Raw genomic sequence first — 26,246 nt, 5'->3', positions numbered from 1 at the left:
TTACAGTTTGGAGCAGATTCCATGTCTGCCTCATTACTTGGAGCTTTAAGATGTTTACACTGCGCAAATATTTCAGCCGTCCTCCGAGCTGTTCCCAGGGAGAGATGGATTTATAAAGTATACATGTAAGCACGAACACATCATGTCCGCCTGCAGGAGTCTGCCTTCATCATAGTTGATTCATTCTGCACTGAAACCATTTTTCACTGTTTTACACGCTGCACAGACCTGAGGAACGAGTGAACGCTCTGCTGTGAAGCCTCAGGATCAGTGATGGTCATTAAAACACACAAACACTCAGATCTTTGTCAGTATGGACTGTATATAAGAGATGGATGCAGCAAAAACAACTTCAGCTTCAGGCCATTACAACCTTTTTTTTATGATCACATCTGGATGAGGTCATGCCTGCTAGTTTGGACCGTATGAGAGCATCACACACACACACACACACACACACACACACACACACACACACACACACACAAAGGTTGGTGCAAAAATAAAATGTCCAAACCCGCAGCGCAGACTTAAACGGTCTGTTATTAACAAGGGCGTCTATGTGGACTGACTCCCTACTGGAGCCTCTGGTGGGCGTCAGAGGAACTGCATTATTTTTCCCAGCAGGTTGTTTTTCAGGCCCCATCATGTTGATGTGGTTTCAAATGGTGCAGAACAGCACAGATGTTTCTCTGCTGGACAGATGTGCACGTGAACGACGCCTGCAAAATGTTTTGTTGTGCAGAAAGTTGTGATGTTGTGTAAAATCCTGACACACAAACAAACGCTGCATATTCTTTACTCTGCAGTCAGAACGAGACCCAGCTCACCACAACGAATCTGACAGCCTTCATACATAATGAGAGAAAAGCCCCAAACATCTTAACTCACACAAGGACGAGCACATCTGTGTGTGTGTGTGTGTGTGTGTGTGTGTGTGTGCTGCAAACAGCTACAAACCTTTAAAAGAGAAAGGTAAAAAAACCAATGCACTCTCGTTAATAATTCGTTTTTATTCTCAAACCTTCAATAAGAATTATTACAGTGCAGTCGTGAACAGTGGTGAGCAGCTCCAGAACAAACACACCTGCTGCAGAACGCTGGTGCTTTCTGTGAAAACATCACCTTTGTGAACAGCTTGTAAAACCTCCCTGTGGCTCTTTAGAGGCTCACAGGTAAAAGACTCTGTCTTTAAATATGAACCAGCTGCTGTAGGAACACTGAGGACCTTCCACACGGCTCCAGTGAATGAACAGTTTTAAAGTTAATAACCTGAACAATAAAGCAAAGTGAACACGAGTGAAGGCGTCACATGGAAGAGAAACAGGAGGAAGAGAAAGCTTCCAACTGTCTGTGCTTTCATTTAATCAAAGGTCCTCCTCTGGACCCGCTGTGACTTCATCTGACACCAAAATCTAACGTTGGCAAATGTTCAGCATCTCAATTAGCGAGGATGAGAAGCTCTCATCTGTCCCGGCTGATAAGATTTTACATCAAATTCTTAAAAGGAAAGCTTAGCGCAGCGTTAATACTCCAAAGTAACTCTATTAAGTAAATGCAGCGAGGGGGTGAGTCAGTGTGTGCTTCAGGCCTCAGCCAGGCAGCTCATGACCTTCATCATCAGCTCCTCCTTCCTGTGTTTGGCGTTGACGTTCACGCCTCGAGCTTTCAGCCACAGCAGCAGAGTCGCAGAGTTCAGCTTGGACAACTGGAGACAGAAAGAAGGAAAAGGTGAACGAGGCGAGAGACACGACGAGGGGCGAGCGACAGAACGAGGAGTGACGGGTGAAGATGAAGAGCAATGAGAGGAGGGGAAGGAAGGAAAACGAGCGGTAATGAAGACAGATGTGCTGTCAAGTTCCCGTCAGCAGTCATTCCCAGCCAATTCACCAGTATTCCTTATTTCCTGTCGTGTCTCCTCCAGTGCCAGGGTCTGTGTTAAAGCTGTCCAGGTACTCGCTGCACCTCTCAGACACTCGTGGATCTGTCTGAGGTCACAGACGTGTCACTAATAAGGTGACAAACTAACCAACAAACTGCGACTGCAAAGTGGCGTATTGTGCCGTGTGCTATGAATGACGCACGCTGTTTGAAAATTCAATTCTAAAATTACAAAACAATAAATCATCCAGTTATTTATTTCTGCTTCTCAGCAGTGAAGCCCAGACCTCCGTCTGAGCCGGTAATCTCTGTGTGCCGGGTCTACAACAGGCCCTCCCCCTGGTAGGACAGGCTGGAACCCCCGACCCAGGGGGCGACGGCCTCAGCCGCGTCGTATCGATGTGGAGTAGCTCCACTCTGGACCTCACCCTATCCCTACGGCAGAGACCATCCACCTTCCAGAAAAAGCCCATTTCAGCCACTTGCATCCTCCTAACACTGTTAAGATCAGGCTGAGACTATAAGATCTAGGGTGTTTCTCAGCTATGATGCGCCACCTGGTGGCAGATGGCTGCATAACATTTAGGACACAGTAATTTACCAGCATTGGGCATCAATTAAAATTTGGATAATTAGATTAAATGATTAGTAAGTCTGACACCGACCAGTGACACAGTAACGATTATCAGAACACTAATGATCTCTAAGCAAATGATGTCATTTAGTCGGCTAGTCAGCCAGTTGCACACATCCCTACTTTAAAGTGTCCTTCAGATCAAACAGAGCTGGAAATAAGCAGAGTAGATCTATTCCCGTTTTAATGGTTTAAAACCATTTGGCAACCACAGGGTGCGAGGAACAGCTGGTAGAGGGTCGAGTGCTGAACCAGAACCTTCGTGCTGATTGCTTTGGTCACTAGCAGGTTGCCATGGTTGCCGTCAGTCGTTCATGATTTTGTTAAATGGTCCAATCTTCAGTTAAACATATCAGAATATATGATCAGTGATTTTCTCATGCACACGAGCTCACGTCAGACTGTTTCAGTCTTACAAAGATCGTGGAGCAGTTACTATGTTTGAGCAAACGTTTGTTTCCACATGAATAAAACCATGAGGATTTTATTCTATTGTGCTTCTACTGAGCTGGCGTGATCCTTTTTTAAGCCAATGTTTGGATTTTGCTTTGTAAAGAAGTGAAGCAGAAAACAGCAAGGACTACAAACATGGAAGAAAGAACCCCACAAAGAGCAAAACCTCAAAAATTGTGCGTTTCATTCAACAACTCACTGCCTCTTCATCACCTCATCATCACACGTTCATCCCCAGAAAAGTTCAAACTCACAACAGTTAGATGGAGGGAAGAGGGCACTGATGTGCAGCTCTGGCCTTAAAGATCAACACATTTGAAACTGTGTGTGTGTCACAGCAGGTCTGAGCACCAATAAAACCCTCTCACTCCCCATGGAAAGAGAGCACAGATCAGATTTATGATCTAATCTAACAGCGTGACCGTGTGCAAAGGCTGAAATGTCTTCAGATACTATGAAACATTGATCACTGAAGCCTCTGGACTGGATTTTAAACTGAGTTCAGACTGAAAACAGGTTCAAATGTGTGAAAATTCCCCCGTGCTGGTGTAACAGAGCTGTTTTTGTGAACAATGTGCTGGCAGTGTGTAAATAAGAGTCACAGTGAAAATGTAAGCGGCGTATTGTTCCTGAAAACTTGCAGGTTGGGGCTGTAAAACTGATGAATGTTGTTATTAATGTGCTCGGCGCCCTCCGGGCTCCCACCTCCTCCTGCCCATTCATCACTTTAACAGTCCTCGCCCTCCCGTGAAGCAGCGTTGCTGAGGAAACTGAGGCAGACAGTGCAGGACGCCGTGTTTGCTATTCATCACGCCAACGTACTTTAATACATCACAGTAATGTGCACGGTCCTCCTCAAGGATGTTTATGAGGAAGCTGAAGCTGTACATACAGTACAAGTGGAAATTCATCAGCCTCCTCTTCCTCGCTCTGCAGCTTCTTAAACAGCACAGACTGAGGCTGCGAGGTCAGTTAGACGGCAAACTTTACCAGCCCAACATGCCGATGTACGGCAGACAGACCGGAGAAGCAGCTCCAGCTTTAAAACACATGGAGGGAGGTCCAAAACTGGAGCTCACACGTCTCAGACGTCTGTGGGCACATTAACCTCACAGCAGGTAAAACTAGCATTAGCACAGTTCACAGGTCCACCTATCTCACCATCCGGCTGTCAATCAGCAAAGACACGCCCCCTGACAATGCAAACTTTGAACCATAAGCTGTTATGATGGGGAAAGTAGCTAAACTAGTTAATTGGTTTGTGTTAAACAAGTAGAGGTAGGTAGACACCACCCATGTTTATGTGAGGTAAAATTTGTGTTTATCTGAATGGAGTTTGGTAGAGAACAGCAAGTAGGTGAAATGGTAAAGCTGTTGTAAATATAGAGTCCACTCCAACCCAAACCGATTGTTGTCGGTGTGTAAAATCTGCTCCGGCTTTAGTTTCTGTGCTGGTCTGATCACAGCTTTAAGACTTTGAAGTCTCCTCCACACAGCCCCAACAAATCAGACACCACTCAGAAGAAGACGCTCGACACCAACTGCAATTTGTGCTTCACACTTCCCCAATAACAAGAAACGTTTGTACCCAGCTTGTTGTTAACTGGTCACATGTGAGGGTTTATTCTCATGTTTCAGCTCATGTGTGCACTGGTGAGAAGGTCAGAAAAAGAAGGAGAAAGTAAAAACAGAGAAATGGAAATGAGGAAACAGGAAGTTCATCTTCTGACCTGATTGGTTTTGACCATATTCTCCACGTCCACGTCTCCAACTGCGGCTCTGGATTTCTTCGCCTTTAGGTCAAAAGAAACTCTCTGAAACATCAAAGAAGCACAGCAACAGGTGCGTGAGGAAACACCTGAGAGTTCAGTGGAGGGGCGGGGCCTAAAGGTCACAGGTGTCACAAGTCACACATCACACAGGTGTTTGTGGCTTTTTGTTTGGATCCTCTGAAAGGCGAGAGGTTCAGTGCTGTTTGTCTGTGAGCTAATCAGCAGAATTACTCAAAATCTACTTAAAATTCATCTTCTGTAGGCTCTTTAAAAAAGTGACACCACCATGGCGTTTATTCAGGAAGACTCACCTTTGTGCTGCGTTTGGAGGTTTCATTGTTTGAGGTTTCAGTGGACGTCTGTGTTTCATCTCTGCAGCCAGTGACAGCGTCACTTTCAGAGCTGACCTTCAGGGTGGTTTTGGAGCCGGTCTTGATCTCCGGCTTTGGAGGGATGATAATCCTCGGTTTAAACTTTGTTACAGGACTGAGGCTGGAGATGCGCTTGATGTGAGCCGGAGGCGGGTGAGCAGCCACAGTGCTGCTGTGGAGTTTGGGATGGCGGCTGAAGTGAGGGATGATGGGCAAAGGAAGAACTGGGGGGGAAGCAGCTGATAAAGAAGAAAGGCGAGGAGCAGTGGCGGGAATCTTCTTCCTAAAGGAAGGCACTGTCACCCTCTCTGACCCTTCCACAGCTCCACCCAGCTGCTTCTGATTTTGGGGACGCAGCAGGGAAATGGTGACGCGGTGCGATGGACGCTTGAAGACTGGAACAAGTTTGGGAGAAGGGTTCAACGCCGCTTCAGACAAGGGAGTTGAGGAGGAGTGGGAAGAGCTGAAGGAGGAAGCAGGCTGGAAGACTGGGAGAGAAGAGCAGGAGGTGGAGGAGGAGGAGGAGGAGCTGAGGGATGAGGCTGGCTGGAAGTGCAGGAGAAAAGAGGAAGAAGAGGAGGAGCAGGAAGGTTGTGATTCTTGATCTGAGGAGTCAGAAGAGGAAAAAGCAGCATGTGAGGAGGAGATGGCGGAAGAGTAAGGCCAGCCTCCTCCACACCCCTGACTTTGTGTCAGTCTCCCTCTGAAGCCACGTCCTTTCTCCAGAAGCTCCTGAGCTCCTTCCTGCTGGGACAGAGGGGTCCAGGCTGAAGGCTGCAGAGGCTGGGACGGAGGAGGGGGTGGAGGAAGCTGGGTGAGGACCGGCCTGATGGAGCAGGAGGTGGTCAGGTTGATTTCCAAACCATTCAACATCTGAGGAAGAAGAGGAGACCTCAGTGAAGTGGAATAATCAAAATGTTGGACTGGGAAATGTGTTAATGTTTGACATATCGAATTAGGTTGATAATCGATGACAGAAATGATCCAATTACAAAAATTGTTCTTCATAGTAAGTGTTGCTGCAGATTTAACATCTTAACACCCCTTGGAAGCAGATGAAGTCACACCCAAACCTCCATCCTGTTTTCAAATATGAAATTTCAAAGTTCTCAAGCAGCAGAGATGAAGATCTCATTCTCAGTCACTCATACCAGCTTTCAATCTAACAGTCACACCCCGATGAACCAACCTGGAACAACCTGGGGATGAGATGGATGCATGTATGGTTAAATGGATGGGTGGGTGGATGGAGGGATGGGTGGATGGGAGGATGGAGGGATGGATGGATGGTTAAATGGATGGATGGGTGGATGGAGGGATGGATGGATGGTTAAATGGATGGATGGGTGGATGGAGGGATGGGTGGATGGTTAAATGGATGGATGGGTGGATGGAGGGATGGATGGATGGTTAAATGGATGGATGGGTGGATGGAGGGATGGATGGATGGTTAAATGGTTAAATGGATGGATGGGTGGATGGAGGGATGGATGGATGGTTAAATGGATGGATGGGTGGATGGAGGGATGGGTGGATGGTTAAATGGTTAAATGGATGGATGGGTGGATGGAGGGATGGATGGATGGTTAAATGGATGGATGGGTGGATGGAGGGATGGGTGGATGGTTAAATGGTTAAATGGATGGATGGGTGGATGGAGGGATGGATGGATGGTTAAATGGATGGATGGAGGGATGGATGGGTGGATGGAGGGATGGATGGATGGTTAAATGGATGGATGGATGGAGGGAGGGATGGATGGATGGATGGATGGAGGGATGGATGGATGGATGGAGGGAGGGATGGATGGATGGATGGAGGGAGGGATGGGTGGGTGCTGGTCAGGAGAAACCTTTATGAAGGTGAATAAACGATCCTTCGTCTTTGAGCGTCAGTTTCAGCCTCGGCTCAGCCTACAGACAGAATAAGTGGTCTTATACATGGAAATAAGCTCCGCGGAGCAGCATAAATATTTTAGTTCACCCTGTGAGCGCTGAATCGATCGCTCGCACAGCTGCAGCCTGTGAATAAGAATCATCTGCAGGACAAAATGAGAAATAACTTTAATCCCACCTGCTTTATTGCAGTTTATCCCTTCATCTATTGACTTGTGTGAAAGGAAAGAGCTGTGCAGAAAACACATTTATTCAAGCTATTAAAGGCAGATATGCTACCTGTTGTACTCCTGTGCATGAAAGGTTTTTTGGGGAGGATTAAAAAATGTTGATTTTTTATTCAAAGAAAGTCTGTTAAAAAAGATGATGAAAAACTTTCTAACTGCTTCATTACAACAAGGCCTTGGAAAGGTGGTTAACAGGTCGAGTTATCTTCTTCCTCTGCAAAGAAAATACATCATTTCTTTGCTCAGGGACACAAAGACGAACCGTTCTATGGCTGCTGAGTGAAAGCACATTTCTTATATTAAATGAGACCTCTGGACTTTTCTTTCTCCTTCTCTCTGACATCTGTATCATGAAAATTTATTCGCAGGATCCGGAGAGACGCTGTTCTCCTCCTCTTTCTCCTCAGCGTCACACCTCGGCGCTCATAAAACTGCCTGTGGAGAGTTTACAAGGTGGGAAGGCTCAGAAATCACTGCTTTGCCCACACCAACACTCACACCTGCTCACCAGGCCATGAAAGAAAGATCTGTGAGGTATACTCTGTTTGGAACACCAGGTTGGACCTCCTTTTTCTGTCCGAGCTGCTTTAAGTCCTCGTGGCTCAGATTTAACAAGGAGCTGGAAACGTCCCTCAGACTTTTTGGTCCACGCTGACTCGACAGCATCATGTTGGTGCAGATTTCCGCATCCATGAGAGAATGTCCCATTCCATCACATCCCAGAGCTGTGACAGGACTGAGATCTGTGGAGACCGTCTGAGGGCAGTGAACTCGGGTTCACGTTTGAGATGCTCTGAGCTCTGAGACATGGAGCATTATCCTGATGGAAGAAGCATCACAAGATGGTTCACTGAGGTCATAAAGGGATGGACATGATGAGCAGCAACACAGGTTAGCTGTGGGGTTTAAATGATGCTCAGATGGTACCAAGGGTCCCAAAGTGTGCCCAAAACGTATCCCCCACACCATCAGGAGGATGAACTGCTGTTAAAGGCAGGATGAGTCCATGCTTTCATGGGGTTTACACTACAGATGGACCGATCCGATATTACGTATCGGTCCGATACTGACCTAAATTACTGGATCGGATATCGGAGAGAAATAAAAAATGTAATCCGATCCATTAAATATCAAAAAAGCACCTCACAAAACTTGTGACATGGTGTAACTCAGCTCAGAACGTTAGCACGTCGGAGAAGTATGCGTCACGTGATAGAGCGGCTGTGGCGTGCGAGACCTGTCAGCGGTCTGGTGGAGCATTTGTAGCCTCGCTACCAACCCGGCATTTCATCTCCGAGGAAGTTTTCCCAGAGAAGTGAAGCAAGTGTGTAAGTTCATCTCTGAATGTTTGTAAAGCATTCCAGCGTTAAGCTTAACAACCGATATATGGAGCGACTCCCTCTCTCTCTCTCTCTGCTGTTGCTGCTTCAATCATGAAGCTGATCAGTGATCAGCTGATCGGCTTTTCTCTCTTGTTTGTTTGGGTTTTTTTGGCCCACTTCTCACCAGAAAGAGGAAACCAGCAGCTGAACAACAGCAGCACGTTTAATCTTGATAAGCTGTTGTTAGAATTTATTTAATATTACTTTCTACACCAGGATCTTTTTCTACGCAGCTGACGGCTGGTAACTGTGCAGGGGCGGATCTAGCAAAGTTTAGCCAGGGGGGCCGATAGGGCATTAACAGGGAAAAGGGGGCACAAAGACATACTTTTCTTTCTTATTCTCATTTAAAATGTCGAGCTTTTAATAAATAATTATCTGAATCTTACACCCAAAGTTTTAATCTGATGTAAAAAGTATAGAAGTCCATTACTGTATATAGTAACTGTTAAGTCTAATATACCCTAGTAAGCTGTAGTACTTTTTCCTTTGGGAAGATACCATCTGTGCAGTTCTGTTGAAGAAAGATGTTGAATCTATTTAATTATTCTTGAAAAATAATTGATTTCTGTGCATTTTTTACACCTGCATTAAATTAAAGTTGATTATGTCGATTAAGCATTGCGAGGTGGAGGGTGGGGGTGGGTTCCCTTTTTTATTTTGCTGGAGTTTGCAACCCTATTAGTTTGGTTGTTTAATATTTCTGCTAAGTTCTCTTTAAACTAGCAGAATAGGGAGGATGGAGCAGGTTTAAGTTCATTAGATTGATCAGTATTATTATAAATATTTTGGGAGCAGTGTATTTTTTGCATACAGGTTTAACAGAATAGCAGCAAGATATTAAAAAAACAGTTTTATTGATTAAAACACACTATATCGGATTCATATCGGTATCGGACATAAAAAAGCGGTATCGTGCCATCTCTAGTTAACACCAGATGTTGACCCCGCCATCTGAACTTCGGAGCAGAAATCGAGACTCATCGGTCTTCTGGAGTGAGTATCCGGTGTGGTCTTCTGCTGCTGTGGCCCATCTGCTTCCAGGTTCCACATCTGGATTTCTCTAGATACTCTCCTGTATACTTTGGTTGTAATGACTAGTTACTTGAGTTACTGCTGCCATTCTAATGTGACCTCTGATTTCTCCCAGAGAACCAGAGCTCACTGGATGGTTCCTCATTTTCATACCATCCTCTGTAAACCCCAGACATGGTTTACAGGAAAATCCCAGCAGATTAGTCAAACCCTCCGAGGAGCCCACCAACCACGCCATGCTCATGGTTGGTTTGTGCTACAGCCAGTGCCTACATGCACTGAGTTGTGATTGTGATATTTCCACTGAAAAGCAGGTGACCAGATGTAGCTTACAAATGTTATTACTGACGTCAGTTTGGATGCAGCAGGGCCAGAAAGTGCTGCACCTACAAGCTGAACAGCTCACGGCTGACCGCCACACGACAGACCCATGAAACGTATGCAGCACAGTGAGATTATCCTCCTAACACACATCTATACACAGTGTGTGTGTGTGTGTGTGTGTGTGTGTGTGTGTACCTGTGAAGATCCAGCGCTGCTCAGGCTGACTGCACGGTAACAGGGCTTGCTGCTCAGATGTGCAGGGAAGCCACACACAGTCTTCAGTGTGTGCCTGACGTCAGACAGGAAGCCGCCCAGCGCCCCCTGCAGGTCGACCTGAGGACAACGCTGCACCGGCTGCAGGCGGATGCAGCTCAGAGGGTAGCTGCTCAGGACGGAGGTGAAAGGAACTCTGAGGTGAACTGTGATCAAACTTTATCAGATTTGAGATTTTACTTCTCACTGCAGAGCAGTGATGGTTCATGCTGCTGCTCTGTCCTTGTTCATGTTGGTAGTAAAACACGAGGCTCATCTTTACTCCTGCATGTAACTCTGAGTATATCGTACTGTTTATCTCTACCTGCCATTTGACAAACACTGTAACAACACTGATTTAAATGTGGTTTAAAGCGGCTCTGAGTGTCTGAGGATACCTGAAGAGTATCTCTCCCAGCAGCCTGAAGTAGACGCTGCAGTACAGCACCTCATCCTCTGCCAGCTCAGGCAGTCTGTAGCCATACTGGAAAACACAGAAACAGATCAAACTTCGTGTCTGCTCCTCAACATCAGACATGAAGCTCCTGCAGTTTATTCAAACTGTGATATATCCCATCGTACTGATACTGTTGCTCAGAGCTGGTCAAAGAACAAAAACCTGAGTTTGCATTTAGACTGGGACACTGATTTAATTGTTTTTTTTTTTAAACTTTATTTAAAAAAGCAGTAGGTAATTTGCATCTCCTGATGGAACTGTGATGGCTCAAACACTGCTGAGAAACATCATCAAAAAAGAACTTGGACCCACCTTTATGAACCCTGTAAATATTCCTAGTATGAAGTTACAAGTTGGAGAGCTCATTACTCAGACTGTGGACTGTAATTAACAAACAGTCTCAGACTCACTGCAGAAAACAACAAAATTCTACAGGAAACCCTAAAAAACTGGAACTGTGCTGTTTTTCAGGGTGGAGCAAAGGAGCGCATGCAGCGGGTCGGTGTGATGAGGAGGATGTGCGGGGTAAGGTGATCTCCTGTGGACCTAAATATCTGTCATTTAATGCTTTATCTACTTTGGTTTAGTAAGCCAGACCATTTATAATGTGCTTGTCTGCAAAACAATAATTTATTCAGAAGTCCCAAATTTCTTTGGAGCGTTGTTCTGGTCCAAACAGGTCTTTATGTGAGCAGAACTTCAGCAGAGCAGTCTGTGCACCTTTCAGCACTACTGTCATTTTCCTCCGTGTTTCTAAAGCTTTTCTATTTCCTGCCTCAGAATAACCTCACATCCAGTCTGAGTCACGTTGCCATGCCAGCCTCATGTGCTCCACAGGAGATCTGTCCACTCAGCTCCTGAGTTTAAGAAGAGGCTGAGACCATGTAGCTGTGTGTGTGTGTGTGTGTGTGTGTGTGTGTACCATGCGGTTCCAGTGCTTCTGCAGGTCTCTGTAGCTCCTGAACGGTCCATGCTTGGGCAGCTGGCGGCTGATGAAGATGATCTGACCTTTCTTCATGCTAGCACAGAGACACAAACCAGCCTGTCAATGAACACTGAAGCTGTCAGAGAGCCACAGCTCAATCTGCAGCCGCCGCACCAGCTGTGATCACACAGAGCTGCAGCTCCACCTGCTGCTCACAGCCAGGATAACACCCCCTAACTTTAAAGCACCCACAGGTGAAGAGAACAGTGACACTAACAGCACACACTGATCTGCTGATTACAGTCAGGTAATCACAGCCTTTAAAATAACGCTACGTTACATCTAAGTGTGATTAGAAAGTAAAAGCAGTGAACATGACACCTCATCGTTGCTTTGTGACCACACACCCACACTACACCTGCTGCACATACACACTCTCTTGTTTATGTGACTCACATTTAGCTCCATGCAAGTGAAGATGCATCTCACTGTGAGCTCATCTGTACGAGCCTCGGGACAATCACAACACAACGTGGCTCTGTGGTGCGCGCCGGCAGCTCACAGGTTTGCTGTTTGTTAAACAAACTTATAAAGATTTGTTTTTTCTATTCACACCCTCAGCCTTCTCCTGTCAGACCCCAGAGGTGGTCCATCCTCCGACAGCTCAGCTGTTTGGGCAGAATGAGGGCGATCGCAGCATTCATCAGCTGGTTCTAAAGTTGTGGGAATCTCCGAGAGACCAATCAGAGGCCATCTCACACGCATCCTGCAGCTGTTCACGTGGCGCCTACGGTAAACAGAAACTGCTGTAACCTGCTGTGCAGGCAGAACAAACTGCTGCAAAGATAAACGATCGTACGGCTTCAGTCAGACCAGCTGTGAACGTCCCTCAGTCCGAGAGCTTCTGCTGCCAGGAGAAGATGAAGCTGACACTAACGTCACCAAGACAGCTCTAAAGGCCTCCAGAACCAGACTTGGTGTAAAGAGCGATCTGCAAACAGGCGACGAGACTGTCGGTTGGACGGTGTGAAAGCATCTCATTAGCTGATGGAGGCGAGGAGGTACGAGCTGAGGGCGTGGAGACGCTCACCAGTGTGACGACCTCTCTGATGACATGAAGGATGTCTTCACAAATGTTCTCTTACCCTTTGGTTTTGACCCAATAACTATGATATAAAAGTCTGTGCACGGTTCTGTGATATTATCTTTGAAGAGCAGGAGTTTAATGAGGTGACACTGGGTCACATTTCATCCAAATCTTTACAGTGATGAGCAGCGGCTGTTCGGTGCTGCCTGAGTTTGTCCAGCAGGTGGAGTCATCGTACCTGGGCAGGACGTGACACCACACGGCTCCTGCGGTGGAGGCCAGGTCGACGACGAATTCAGGGTCACTGCATAACCTCTGGAGCACCAACGGGGGGAGGTCGAAGTCCCCCAGCTGAAACACAAACATCCTGCTTCAGTCTCATTTTTCCTCTTTAACAGCACTTCTGTGAAGGAAGACTTGACCTGAGCATTTTATTCTTCTTTAATAAACTTTAACTCAAACTAAGTTGAATTGTGAGTTTAAATCCCAGCAGTGAGGGTCAATTTAAAACCATCAGTGGTTTTTATAAAAGCCACAGAGGGCAGCAAAACTCAAACGGTCTGTTCAGCTCGCGATGTTACTCACGACATTTACATAAAGGTGTTTTTGAAGGTGCAGTGTTTTTGTTCTCTTACGGTGGTCAGGGGCAGTCGGACAGCGCCGGCCTCAATGCTGAAACACATGTGGGCCTCAGTGACACTCAGCTCCACGCCTAACACACACACACACACACACACACACAGAGTAATGATTTTAATGTGTCACTGTGTGTGCAGGTCACTGGGAGGCCAGGTAAAGAGTGAAACTTACTGACAGCGTTGAGCCTCCCGCTCTCAGTCAGGAAGTCTTTTCCTGGAAACAAACAGAGAGGACAGAGCTCGTCACTGCACAGACTCTGACACGTTCATGTGTGCGAGCTGCAGTTTGACAGGAAACAAAAGGATCACACTTTGCTCTCCTCTATCACACTAATATATTGCAGATATTTGATGAGTTGAACCACAGCAGTACGGTTCAGTCTCAGGTGGTGATGAGTAAAGACTAACACGTGTTATTCAGCAGATGTTACAACATGCTGGTTTTGCTTCAGACTCAGATCTGTGCGCTCCGTCATTTCTCTCTGACTTCAAACTGTTTGTTTTATTCAGACTCGTCGAAGGTGAAAGTTTGTGCGTTGCGACACTTCAGCCTTGGGCTGCAAACATGCTGAGTGAGAGCAGCGAATACAGGCTGGACTTTGCTGTGAAGAAAGCTGCAGTCAGTCTGTAGTACTGATCCTGACAGCTGCTCAAGGTTCTGCTTTAACGACGGTGAATAAATCAAAAATCTGCTCCTTTAAAACATGAAGATGTTCATTTGTCAGCACTTCGAGGCCCTCGTGCTCCTGTAGCAGGAGATGTGACTCTAAAAGGTTATCAGAGACGCAGCTTTGGAGTATTCTGATGTGGATGAAAGAAGGTGAGGGCAGGCCGTCACCACGGAGCTGCTCACAAATGCTTTTGTTGACTTTGCATTGAGAGCAGGTTGTACAAATAACGGCTCGTTTTCCCGGATCTGCAGGAGACCTGAGCCTGTTTGCATTTGGAGGTGTCGTGTCAACACCGATAATCACGTCAAGATTATCTCGCTTTCATGATGAGTGATAAGTGAACACTGTGACTGAAATGAATCAAATCAGAAGGGGCCAGAACCAGAACTACACCATGTTGGTGGAACCTGGAAAATGAACCTGATGTGGGACAGTTCATTCGGTCAGAGTCGTTCTCTCAAAGCCCCATTAGTGATGCAACCTTATCAAAAGAGACTGCACTCGTCCAAATTAAACAAGAACAAATCAAGTTGTTCCACACGTGTCACACAGCGTCTTCGCACCTGAGACGAGGAAGAGACCGACTTTGTTCCAGCTGGGGGACAGTCTGCTGATTAGAGAGTAGGACAGGCAACGCTGGAGGTCCCCTGGAAGCACAGACTGAGGAGAGCCCAGCTACACACACACACACAGATTACATTTTCATCAACTACAACAGAGAAATAACAGCAGGAATAAACATGAACAGTATCAGTTATGGGACTTCACCCAGGTCTCCAGTCCCACCTGCAGACGGTATCTGTGTCCAAACACCTGGAGGATGCCGTTCTGTAAGAACGAGGTCTGCAGGAAGAGGACAGTGAGGGTGAGGTGATGCTAGAAAAAAACATTAACGTGCTGAATACTTAAAATAGTTTGTCAGTAAAAAAAGAAGCCTGGAAGTAACAGAAGTCCCCCGAGGAGGCGGGGTTATGGCAGACTTCTGTAAACCAGCCAGTTCCTCCCTTTGGGTGGGGCGGAATTTCTGCCCTGGGAGTAGGAGCGATGGGAAGGTGGTGTGTGAGATGGAGAGGTGGATGGGCGTGTGTGTACTGAGAAGTTCCAGCCCTCACCTACGGCCATGAGGTAATGACTGCAGGTGTGACGCATGGATGCAGAGGAGCTCCACTCCAGAGCTGAACTGCTGCTTCTTCAGGTGTTACTGGGTCCTCGTGTCCCAAAAGAGCTGCAGCTCATATTAAAGACCTTTGTAGTGTCCAGCAGGGGGCGACTCCTCTGCCAGTCTGCTCAAACTGTTTTCTGATGAGTTTATGGTCTCTGTCTACAGTCAGATTTTACTCAGTACAGCACATGAAGCTTATTTTGATCAGTAAAATTAGTGACAGAGCAGGATTATGTTTAGGCTGCGGCTCAGCCACCAATTTGGCAGCTGTTCAAATCCTCAGCTTGAGACTTTCAGACCTGAGTTCACAAACTAGCCTGTGTTGTTTTTATTGGGGTATTTTCATGCAGTTTATGGACAGAATAACACAAATACAAGTTCAGCCCTGAAAAATAAATCTTAATGAGGCCTCAAATATTCATACAAAACATTTTTCATGACTTCATTGAATATATTCAAGTTACTGTGTACAAAAGGGTTAGGTTTGTGTATGGGATTTCCTATGCCCCCTGAATGCACCATCGGGGTGCATGTCCGCAACTTTAGTTCAGAGACAAACGGCAGCCGAACAACGGACAGTGTGTGCGTTCATAAGACCGTAAGTTAATGTTTTACTTCACTCAGTTGTGTTGGTGTTCAGCCATGAGTGTATTTGATGACTTACCAGCAGTTTCTGCTTCTGTTTAAGTGACGTTATGTACAAGTGGTAGTTCGCTAGCATAACAGATTTGTTTGCTAATTAGCTTCTAGCAGAGAGATTCGTTGTTGTCGTGTTGTTGATTCTGTGCTCCGTGTAACAGATGATAAACCAATGTAAAGTTGCCTTCAGTGCATAGTTGTATGCGGTGTGTTAATGCATAATGTCTGACTTTAAGTTTATGTAACCAGGCTGAAGTATAATGTCAGCTTATTTAGTTATATACTGTACTTGAGTACACCTCAGTTGTATCTTTATGTTTATTATGTAATTTGATTCCTAATTGATTTGTATCATTATGCTTTGTCTGCAGAAACCACACACACACACACACACTCTCTCGCCCAGCTGCGGGCACATTCTCAATTGGAAATACAAAGAATGACAACTTTATTCCTGGACTCTGCCTGTTTGTTCCTCTCACATCTGAACATTTGCAAGTGTTCTGACCCGACACTCTGAAGTGATTGCTGCCAGCTCAGATGTCTTTAACCCTTCTGAACATTTGGTCCTTCGAGCCGGAGGTGAGCAACTGCTTCAGCCTTATATGTTCAGAATGGAAGACCGATACCCATACAGAGAGTCTGACCGTCCGCACAGACATAGCAAGCTGCCATCATACCTCCAGAACTATGAAGTGGACGACCTTGCTAAGAACCGACTCTCACATGATGATCAGGGCAAGCATTCTACTCATCCTGAAATTCTCCAATATATTCATCACATGAAAGAGGAACACAATCAACTCCGACTAGATGTGCAACGCCTGACAGAATTGATCTCTAGCTCACCTGTACTAGCTCCACAGCATGCCACATCACGGTCTGGACTTTGTGAGGATGGGACGTCAACCACACCTGCCCACACTAGTAAGCTGGTGCCAGTCAAAGGTCAGAAGAGCCCACATCAGCCTGAAAGTGCTCCACAGGTGCCATTTGGGGATGAGTCTCAACATCCAAAGGACAGCCAGCATGGCCTGGTTGAGGAGCTCACTCACAGTCTAAATGACGCATATCTTGACAGGGAGCGCAGCGCACAGTCACCATCACCTTCAGTCGACTCATGCCCTGAATCACAAGATTTTCTTCCACCAATGACACCAGGTGAGAGGCCCCCTCCACTTCAAGCGTCAGCAGCAAGGGGACGGTCACCGTATCATGCAGGCCAAAGAAGGGTTGATGAGGTGTATGCTCGTCTCCACAGGAACTGCAGTCAGCCTGCCACTCCTCCTAGATTGCCAAGGCTAGGGGCCTGCTATGAAGATGATCCATACTACAGACAAGATGACAGGTATCCTACCCCTGGTCACCCAAGCTGCCCTGACAGTCACTATCGTTCTCCTTATGGATATGGGTATCAGGATTCAAGTTATCCATACAGGCGCTGTGGTAACTACCCAGATGACCGCCGACAGTGTCCACCCGATCGCCTGCAACCAGGTGGGTGCCCTCAGACACCACTCTCTCTCAGCAGAGCCCAACCGATAGAGACTTATCGTGGACCTCAACCAACGATCCCCGACCTTGTGCACGAGGACCCACGTGAGTTTGCAAGATTAAAGTTAGCCCTAGATAACATACTTCCACTTGATGCTCCTGAACACTTCAAGTTCCAGATCTTGACAGATCACCTTAAGTGTGAAGATGCACTACTTGTAGCTGACTCATACAGTAACAGTCCATTCCCATTTGCTGACACCATGAGAGCACTTACAGAAATGTATGGGCAACCTCAACATCTGGCCTTAAAAAGGATTACCAAATTGATGGATGGACCCAACATTAGGAGTGGTGACATCAGAGCCTTCAAGTCTTTTGCACTCCAAGTCCGTGCGCTAGTGGGTATGTTACACCAGTTGGGAGAACAAGGTCGGACAGAGTTGAGGTGTGGCTCACACATATCTCGCCTCTTAGCTAAGCTACCTTATGACCTAAGAGCAAATTTCCAGAGATTTGTCAATCCCATCAACACTCCTATACCAACACTGCTTGATCTGGCTGAATGGCTTGAGTATGAGGTGCGTGTCCAGGTAATTGGAGACCAATATTGTGGCCACTCCGACAGGGAGAGGCAAGTTTCACGAAAGGAGAGACGTCCTGAGCATAAGTTTCAGAAGGCTGCCATCATTCTCCATGGTAGTGAGCCCAGGAGAAAGATGGAAGGTGACATGTCAGCGACACAAGAAAGGCCCAAGAAGTACTGCCCATTCTGTAATACAGTGCAGCATTACCTGAATCAGTGCAGTAACTTCAAACTCTTGTCGAAGGAGCAGAAGACAGAGTGGATCAAGGTGAATAAGAGGTGCTGGCGATGCGCCCGTGATCATCAAGCAGCTAAGTGTAACCTCAAAGCCAAGTGTAAACCATGTGGGCGTCGAGATCTTGAAGTTCTTCATGATGTCAATACCAGCCCACATGCTACAGCCTCTGATTCAACCAGTGCACCAGAGGAAAGCACATGCTTAGTAAGTTCCACCTCTGAGACACTGTACGTAGACGAGAGGGAAAACTGTGGCTCAGCTTGCTGGTGAGAATCGCTGGAGCCGGGGGCCACCATTTCTTCAGCTGCCACCCAGCCTTTGGCCACAAGCACCGGTGGGAGAAGCTAAGGAGGAAGTGGAGGAGCTGAAGAAGCCAGTGTTCTGTGGTCTGCTTACTGGATCTGCTAGTCCAGCGATACCTGACATCAAACAGTTCAGCACATATGAGGAACTCCTGAAAGCCACTGCTCGATTGATGCACGGGGCGGCTAATGACACCAGTCACCCTGATGCTGATGACTTTAAAAGGGCAGAGCTGGCCCTGCTTAGACATTCTCAGATGGAGAGCTTCCCAAGAGAATTCACATTACTTAAATCAGAGAAGCTGATTCCATCCAGTAGCAGGCTAATTACCCTCGCTCCTGAGTATGACAAGGCTTCTGACTTGATTAGAGTTGGAGGTCGACTCCGCAGATGCGAAGGCCTGAGCCCTGAGGTACTACACCCTGTACTTCTAGAGCCTGCTCACCCAGTTACGAAGCTTCTAATCCAGCGATGTGACAGTAAGCTCAACCACCCGGGAGCTGAACGTGTTTTCGCTGAGTTGCGCCGGAAATACTGGATCTTAAGGGGGAGAGAAGCAGTCAGAAGACATCAGCATTACTGTCCCGAATGCAAGAAGTGGAGAGGTCAACCAGAGGTCCCGAAAATGGCAGAATTGCCGCCCTCAAGTTTGAGGCTCTTCCGACCTGCTTTCTATTCAACTGGAATGGACTGCTTCGGCCCTATGCTCATTAAAGTGGGTCGGCGCACAGAAAAGAGGTGGGGCATCCTTTTCAAGTGTCTTACTACTCGAGCAGTTCACCTGGATCTGCTGGTAAACATGGATGTTGACTCCTTCTTGATGTCACTCAGACGGTTCATAGCCCGTAGAGGGAAGCCGTTTGAACTCCTTTCAGACCAGGGTACCAACTTTCGAGGTGCAAGTAAGGAACTACAAGAAGCATTCACCGCCCTAACGCCAGATCTTAGACAGCAACTGGCAGCAGAACAGATCCGATTCTGTTTCAATCCCCCTAGTGCTCCACACTTTGGAGGGTCTTGGGAGAGAGAGGTGCGATCTGTGAAAACCGCTCTGCGCACTACGTTGGGAGCGCAGATAGTGTCAGAGGAAGTGCTGAGGACTGTCCTGCTTGAAGTGGAGAGTATACTCAACTCCAGACCTTTGGGTTATGTTTCTTCAGACATAGCAGACCCAGATCCCATCTCGCCCTACTCTTTGTTGATGGGGCGGCCAGATTGCTCTCTACCCCAAGTGTTCTATCCAGAATCCGAGCTGCTCAGTCGTAAGAGGTGGAGACACACTCAAGTCCTGGCTGACCAATTCTGGAAGCACTTCATACGGCATTTTATGCCCACCTTGCAACCACGGCAGAAATGGCACAAGGAAACAGACAACATTGCAGTTGGATTTGTGGTTCTCATTGTTGATCAGCAGACCCCACGAGCGCTCTGGCAAGTAGGAACCGTGAAAACTATCTTACCGGGGGCGATGATCGTGTCAGAGCTGCAGTCGTTCAAGTAAAGGACCGAACTTACACTCGCCCGGTGGCACGGCTCATCAGGTTGCCTGTTCTACCCCAGAATTCTGCTTAGGTGCAGAGGACATTCCATCAAGGTCAAATTTGTACACCAAATTTGGGGGCGGCTGTACAAAAGGGTTAGGTTTGTGTATGGGATTTCCTATGCCCCCTGAATGCACCATCGGGGTGCATGTCCGCAACTTTAGTTCAGAGACAAACGGCAGCCGAACAACGGACAGTGTGTGCGTTCATAAGACCGTAAGTTAATGTTTTACTTCACTCAGTTGTGTTGGTGTTCAGCCATGAGTGTATTTGATGACTTACCAGCAGTTTCTGCTTCTGTTTAAGTGACGTTATGTACAAGTGGTAGTTCGCTAGCATAACAGATTTGTTTGCTAATTAGCTTCTAGCAGAGAGATTCGTTGTTGTCGTGTTGTTGATTCTGTGCTCCGTGTAACAGATGATAAACCAATGTAAAGTTGCCTTCAGTGCATAGTTGTATGCGGTGTGTTAATGCATAATGTCTGACTTTAAGTTTATGTAACCAGGCTGAAGTATAATGTCAGCTTATTTAGTTATATACTGTACTTGAGTACACCTCAGTTGTATCTTTATGTTTATTATGTAATTTGATTCCGGGCAGCACGGTGGCACGGTGGTTAGCACTGTTGCCGCACAGCAAGAAGGTCTTGAGTTCAATTCCACCATCAGGCCGGGGTCTTTCTGTTTGGCGTTTGCATGTTCTCCCCGTGTTTGCGTGGGTTCCCTCCGGGTACTCCGGCTTCCTCCCACCGTCCAAAGACATGCAGCTTGTGGGGATAGGTTAATTGGATAATTCAAATTGCCACTAGGTGTGAATGTGCGAGTGAATGTGAGTGCGAATGGTTGTCTGTCCCTGTGTGTTGGCCCTGCGACAGACTGGCGACCTGTCCAGGGTGTACCCCGCCTCTCGCCCTATGACAGCTGGGATAGGCTCCAGCACCCCCCGCGACCCTGAAAAGGATAAGCGGAAGCAAATGGATGGATGGATGGATGGATGTAATTTGATTCCTAATTGATTTGTATCATTATGCTTTGTCTGCAGAAACCACACACACACACACTCTCTCGCCCAGCTGCGGGCACATTCTCAATTGGAAATACAAAGAATGACAACTTTATTCCTGGACTCTGCCTGTTTGTTCCTCTCACATCTGAACATTTGCAAGTGTTCTGACCCGACACTCTGAAGTGATTGCTGCCAGCTCAGATTTCTTTAACTCTTCTGAACATACTGAATTAAATAAATCAGCTGATTCTGGTTGGAAGTTTTTTCAAATTTGACTGATTTCATGTCTTTTACTTGGGATTTATTTCCCTGCGTACCGGCCCCCACCGTCAGCCAATCAGAACACGAGTTGTCTGAAAAGGGTGGGTAGCCTTAGAGGAGCTGCACCAAAGCCCCTCTTTTAGATAAAGAAGGATTATTTCTGACCTTTGATTCATGCAAAGCTACTCTAGTCAAGTCCAGAAATAAAAACATGGAGCTGGAAACGAGTAGAGCAGCTCGACTTTAACAGAAACCGAGTTAAAGTGTCATTACTGTTTACTATTTATGATTTACAGTCAGTGACTTCATTCAAGCGTGACAGTGAAGCAATGAGAGCAGAGCGTGAGGCACATGTTTATCTTAGCCTGGAACAATCTACTGGTCTCTGTGATTACCGCGCTGAGCTGCTGACTGTGGACAGCTCCCACTGTCACAGTGGGACAGAGCTTTAGGGACCTGAGTGAGGGCTCTCAGGCCTCCGGTTACAACCAGGGTTGGCTTTAACAAAAGGGTCTGCACGAGCGTCCTCACAAAGACAGCATTTTACCACTGTGTGTGTGTGTGTGTGTGTGTGTGTATGTGTGTGTGTGTGTGTGTGTGTGTGTGTGTGTGTGTGTGTGCAGCCATACCAGGAATGTCTGGAATTCAGAACAACTATTTAGGTTGCGTGTCACTGCCTGGGAGGTGTCGGCACGCAATCGTGTATGTGAGCCACGCACAAAGTGAAAAAGCAAAGGAGACAAGCATGCAGCTGTAACAGTGCTGTGTCTGTCAGGCATCATCATCTGTGAGCTTTCACACAGAAACCTGAGCGTTTCAATCTAATAGATGTGCACGTTCCAACCAAAACATTGAGTTTTTCCTGTTTTCTGCTTTTATCAACCACCAGGTCAACAGCGACCCGTCACTGTTTTTGCAACATTTTTAGACAGCAAAACATGTTTCACATGTTCTTCTGTTAAAAGCTGCGGGTGTGAAATGTTACACAGGAAACAGCAACAAGTAAACTGTGTCTCACAGCGTCGAGCAGACGTGTGTGCTACAGGAAACTCTGCTAATAATCATGCAGAAGGTAAGAATACGACGTCCAATCATTAACGGTGAGTGGACGAGATAATGGCACATCGGCACCATCTGACATCACGCAGTCTTTGGCAGGCTGAAGACCGGCTGATGTCATGTGCACTCACGTGCACGTGGGGAAGCTGAGGCTGCAGAGCATCTCTGACAGCTCGGCTCTGGTGTCACTTTTCCTCGATTGTTTCATTTTGTTAAAGAAAACAGGGCTGATTGGCTGAAGCTGAGCAGATGTTATCTGTCAGTCACATCTCCTGATTGGCTGCTGCTCTGAGAAACACTCATCACTGCGAGCAGGAGGGACAAATCACATCTGTCAGGACTGATTACTATCTGCTCTGAGAGTGAGCTGTCTTTGTTGTGTGTGTGTGTGTTGATGAAAGTGTGTGTGTAAAGGCCTGTAGCGTGTGTGCGGGCTAAGGTGGCGTGCAGAGCCTGATATGTGCGTGCGGCGTTAAAGCAGCTAACAGAGTCGACTCGTGCAGTCTGTCGAGTTTACGGAGTCAAAATCTATAAATCAGTCAGCATCACACGAAACCTGAAGCACCTGAAGCTACACCCGCACAAAAACATCACACACACGCCAAAGGAAACGAAACAACCACTGCTATCTGTTTTTAAAAGAGCTGAAAAACAGCTTCTGCTACATCAAGTCAAACTTAAATCTAGCTAGCAAAGACATCGTAGCACAGCAGCTGACCAGAGGAGCGGGTGAAGCTTCACACATATAAACGACATCATGAGCTCTGACATAAAAGCAGGAAGTCCCTTTCTTGACCCAATCAGCACACAGAATGAGTCAAAGGAGAAAAACATGACTTCAACCTCAGTGAGTGGATGTGACGGATGTGACACGTAACGCAGTCGTCGGTCACAGTTTCTGTGCATTTATACAGAGACACTAACTGTTTGGAAACTGGCGAGAGAACACGATTCAGACATCGTCTGATGGCCTTTTCATTTCATAAAGATCCAAATGTCCAGCAACTAAACAGGCACCTAGGATGTATCCTGGTCCCCTTACCCCCTCCACTGCCCCCTTCCAGTGTGGAGGACGTGGGTCTACCCTGAGCCCCTCCCAACAGGACAAACTCCTCACAATCATTTTAATGCTGAGCCCAGAAGCTCATATCTGCGATCTGTTTTGGTCCAAAACCCACAGCTCGTGGTCACAGGTGACCGTGGAGGAGGGCGTAGAACAGCATGTATACCCACAGATATGCTTTCACACTCAGCTCTGCATCACTGCATCAACCCCTCTCCCCCTCCACCCTTTTCCAGCTGAGAGAAGTGTGGAGTTACAGTTACACCAGTGCGAGCTGGTGGTCGAGCCTCGATGAAGCCAACAGAACCACATCATAAGGAAAAAGCAGAGACATTGATCCTGAGCCCATCGAACCCTCCACCAAGAAATTCATCAAGAAATAAAATCAGTTCAACCCTGGAGGGGGTCCAAACCACCAATAACCAGTCTGCCTTGTGAAGCAAAGTCTGCGGTTGTAGACAGACTGGACAGCGTCCACCAGGGGACACCTGACCTTTTTACCACTTTTCAGCCAGCCAACCCAACGCTGTCGTTCTGTCATCCTGGCTCGAGCTGAACTAACAGTGAGTTTGAAAGAGAAGCAAAAGCACACATGAAGGAAAGCAGTGTGTTTAATCTATAAAACCCAGTCTATCTTGTTTTCAGTGCTTTGGGGCTCAAACTTTAACTGAAATTAAAACCTGTTTAACTGGCCTCTCTTACTCAATACCATCAGGAGTGCCGGCTTCCTCTTTAACACGGGGAATGCAGTAGCCAGGATTTACCAATCAGCCGCAGTCCACCTTAAATGAGCTCAGGCTCAGAGAAAGCACAAGCTACTGTGGATCATTTTAGTGTTTTTTAACTTAAAATAAGTGAAATTTATTTTATAACTTTTCAGGAAATTACGCTATGCAACATTTTCTTAATAATGGCATTTGTGCACTTTCATAAGGGAAACGACAGCAATAAGTGCCTCAGTGTTAGTTTGATATGGCAAACTGACATCAGGGTTGAAAGGTGGATGCTTAAAAGTGTAGGAGTGCGTGTGCGTGTGCATGTGTGTGTTCCTTACAGCTATGACCACTGTGATATCAGCGAAGGAGTCCAGAGCAGGAGCAGCGAGAAGATCAGAGAACAGCAGAACCAGCTCCCTGTGAGAACACACATTCAATGTTATTTACACATGTGTGCATCATTTAAGGTTCTACTGGCTCATCAGTGCCTGAACACCTGCGTCACACTTGTCCTCCCTCATCAGATGTGCATAAATGAACCTTTCACATGTTTAAATTAACTTTCAGCTCTGGTTGTTTGCTGTGGTGTGACACTAACGGTGGCCTGTCCTCTGCACCGTTCACCTGCAGGTCCTGATCTGTTTGCTCCTCAGCTCCTCGCCCTCATCCTGCAGAGTCAGGGTGACGCAGACCAGCTGCTTTGGGTCAGGAAGACTGAGGAAATACAGGGACTGGTGGCCACTGCTCATCCTGCACACTGCTGACACAGGGAAATGACCAGGGTTAGCATCAAAGAGTCATAACATCAATTCAAAGAGCTTCTGTGAGGTTCATAAGACACAACCAGACAAAATATACTTTAGATAAGCCTACAGTAACTGATTCTCACTCCAAATATGACCAAACAGACACGTTTTAGGTTTCGAAATGACAGTTCTGTCAACTTAATGATCTATTAAGTCCTTTAATTTATATTTACTTGTCAAAAGTTCCTACACAGAAGAAAAATGCTCAGATAGCATTTAGGCCAAAGAAAATTTTATAATCTACAAAAAACTGTTGGATAAAAAAATTGAGGGTAATATAAGAGGATACAATTATAATTTAAATAAATAATAATAATAGCTTAATGTCGATCCATATTTATAGTTTGAGCTTGAATTACTTAAAATCACCCTTATAACCACTTAAAGACTTACTGCAAACACAAAAAACACATTTTTAAACGTGAAGCTGAAGTTTTAAATCGGTCTCTGTCACATTTTTGTGCCTCTGACCTGAAAACTATACAAGCTAATGCTATTGATAGGCTAGTAGCAGCTAACGCTAAGTTAGAGCTGCGGGGTTTTTTAGCATTGTTTTAATTTTAAATTTAAAGTTAATATCTCAGTCACTAACCTTGTTCTAATGCTTACACTACACCAAAATAAAACTTATCGTCTGTTGAAAATAGTTTTGTTAGAAAGAAGCAGTTCAAAAAGCGTAAATACAAGATATAAGGTTAGCAAAACTCTCTTTAACAGTAGTCAAAGATGGTTGAGAGAGGAAGAGGAACTCTCACTCTCCTTCGTTTAGTGAAACAAATCTTTTCTATTGAAGATGGGGTGCCGTTGATATGTGTATGTTTACAAACTGCATATTAATAACTATTTAATAAAATGCATGTTAACGACTCTTTAACAGAACAAGTGGAGCATGATGCCTGCTTAAAGTTTTGTCTGATTTAAACTTCTTTTTTTTTGCTGCATAGTGATGAGTTGTATTAATAGAAGAACTTTGAGTTCGGGTTCGCGTGTTTTCCCGCCGCAGAGCCGCTCCAGTATCAGTGTAAATTTTCTACTCTGAATGCCAATTTATGACAACATTAACCAAGTTATGCAGGTCAAATGGGATTTGCGACTACAACCGGATGTCCGGCTGCCCGCTGAAACGCTCAGATTAGGAAAAAAAAATCTCAGTACGTGGGCTACGTGAGAAGACCCGAACCGTTGCGTGAGAAGTGAGTTTCCTTGACAGCCGATGAACTCCGGCGAACTTTGCCCTCGTCCTCGCCCATAGTCTCACTGATGATTGGCACGGGAAGAGCCAATCACAGACGACCATTATCCTGGAGGAGGGAAGGAAAAGCCAATAGCATATTAGGAGAGCGGTGGGGAGGGCGGTCTCCGCCAGTG

General features: G+C 46.3%; 1 protein-coding gene across 4 annotated transcripts; it reads right to left on the bottom strand.

The window, feature by feature from the left end:
* Nucleotides 1-1,000: 1,000 nt before the first annotated feature.
* On the bottom strand, nt 1,001-26,246 carry c9h18orf63 (chromosome 9 C18orf63 homolog). Of its 4 annotated transcripts, none has more exons than XM_084940287.1 (14): nt 26,034-26,246; nt 24,697-24,829; nt 24,411-24,489; nt 14,791-14,847; nt 14,568-14,679; nt 13,506-13,547; nt 13,331-13,407; nt 12,934-13,046; nt 11,606-11,702; nt 10,625-10,710; nt 10,170-10,356; nt 5,052-5,984; nt 4,699-4,782; nt 1,001-1,708 (listed from the first exon to the last, which is right to left on the bottom strand). In XM_084940287.1, exons 1-14 carry the CDS (start codon nt 26,173-26,175, stop codon nt 1,586-1,588), a joined length of 2,265 nt encoding a protein of 754 aa, XP_084796413.1. In that variant the 5' UTR covers nt 26,176-26,246; the 3' UTR covers nt 1,001-1,585. The 4 variants fall into 4 exon arrangements, with proteins under 4 accessions (XP_084796413.1, XP_084796417.1, XP_084796414.1 ...); XM_084940291.1 differs by having other exon boundaries at nt 24,697-24,832; nt 26,034-26,238; XM_084940288.1 differs by lacking the exon at nt 26,034-26,246 and adding an exon at nt 25,471-25,659 and having other exon boundaries at nt 24,697-24,832.

Source organism: Perissodus microlepis, chromosome 9, assembly GCF_051167445.1.
Source record: "Perissodus microlepis isolate ML-2025 ecotype Zambia chromosome 9, ASM5116744v1, whole genome shotgun sequence".
NCBI classification, from domain to species: Eukaryota; Metazoa; Chordata; class Actinopteri; order Cichliformes; family Cichlidae; genus Perissodus; species Perissodus microlepis.
This window is presented reverse-complemented; position numbering and strand designations above follow the sequence as displayed.

Excerpts from the sequence above, each read along its gene's own strand:
- c9h18orf63 (XM_084940291.1), bottom strand. The coding sequence starts at position 26,175 with ATGGTCGTCTGTGATTGGCTCTTCCCGTGCCAATCATCAGTGAGACTA. Across the intron at positions 24,490-24,696 it reads AAACAGATCAGGACCTGCAG|GGAGCTGGTTCTGCTGTTCT; the intron begins GTGAACGGTGCA and ends GTGTTCTCACAG. Across the intron at positions 14,848-24,410 it reads ATATCACAGTGGTCATAGCT|ACCTCGTTCTTACAGAACGG; the intron begins GTAAGGAACACA and ends CTCTTCCTGCAG.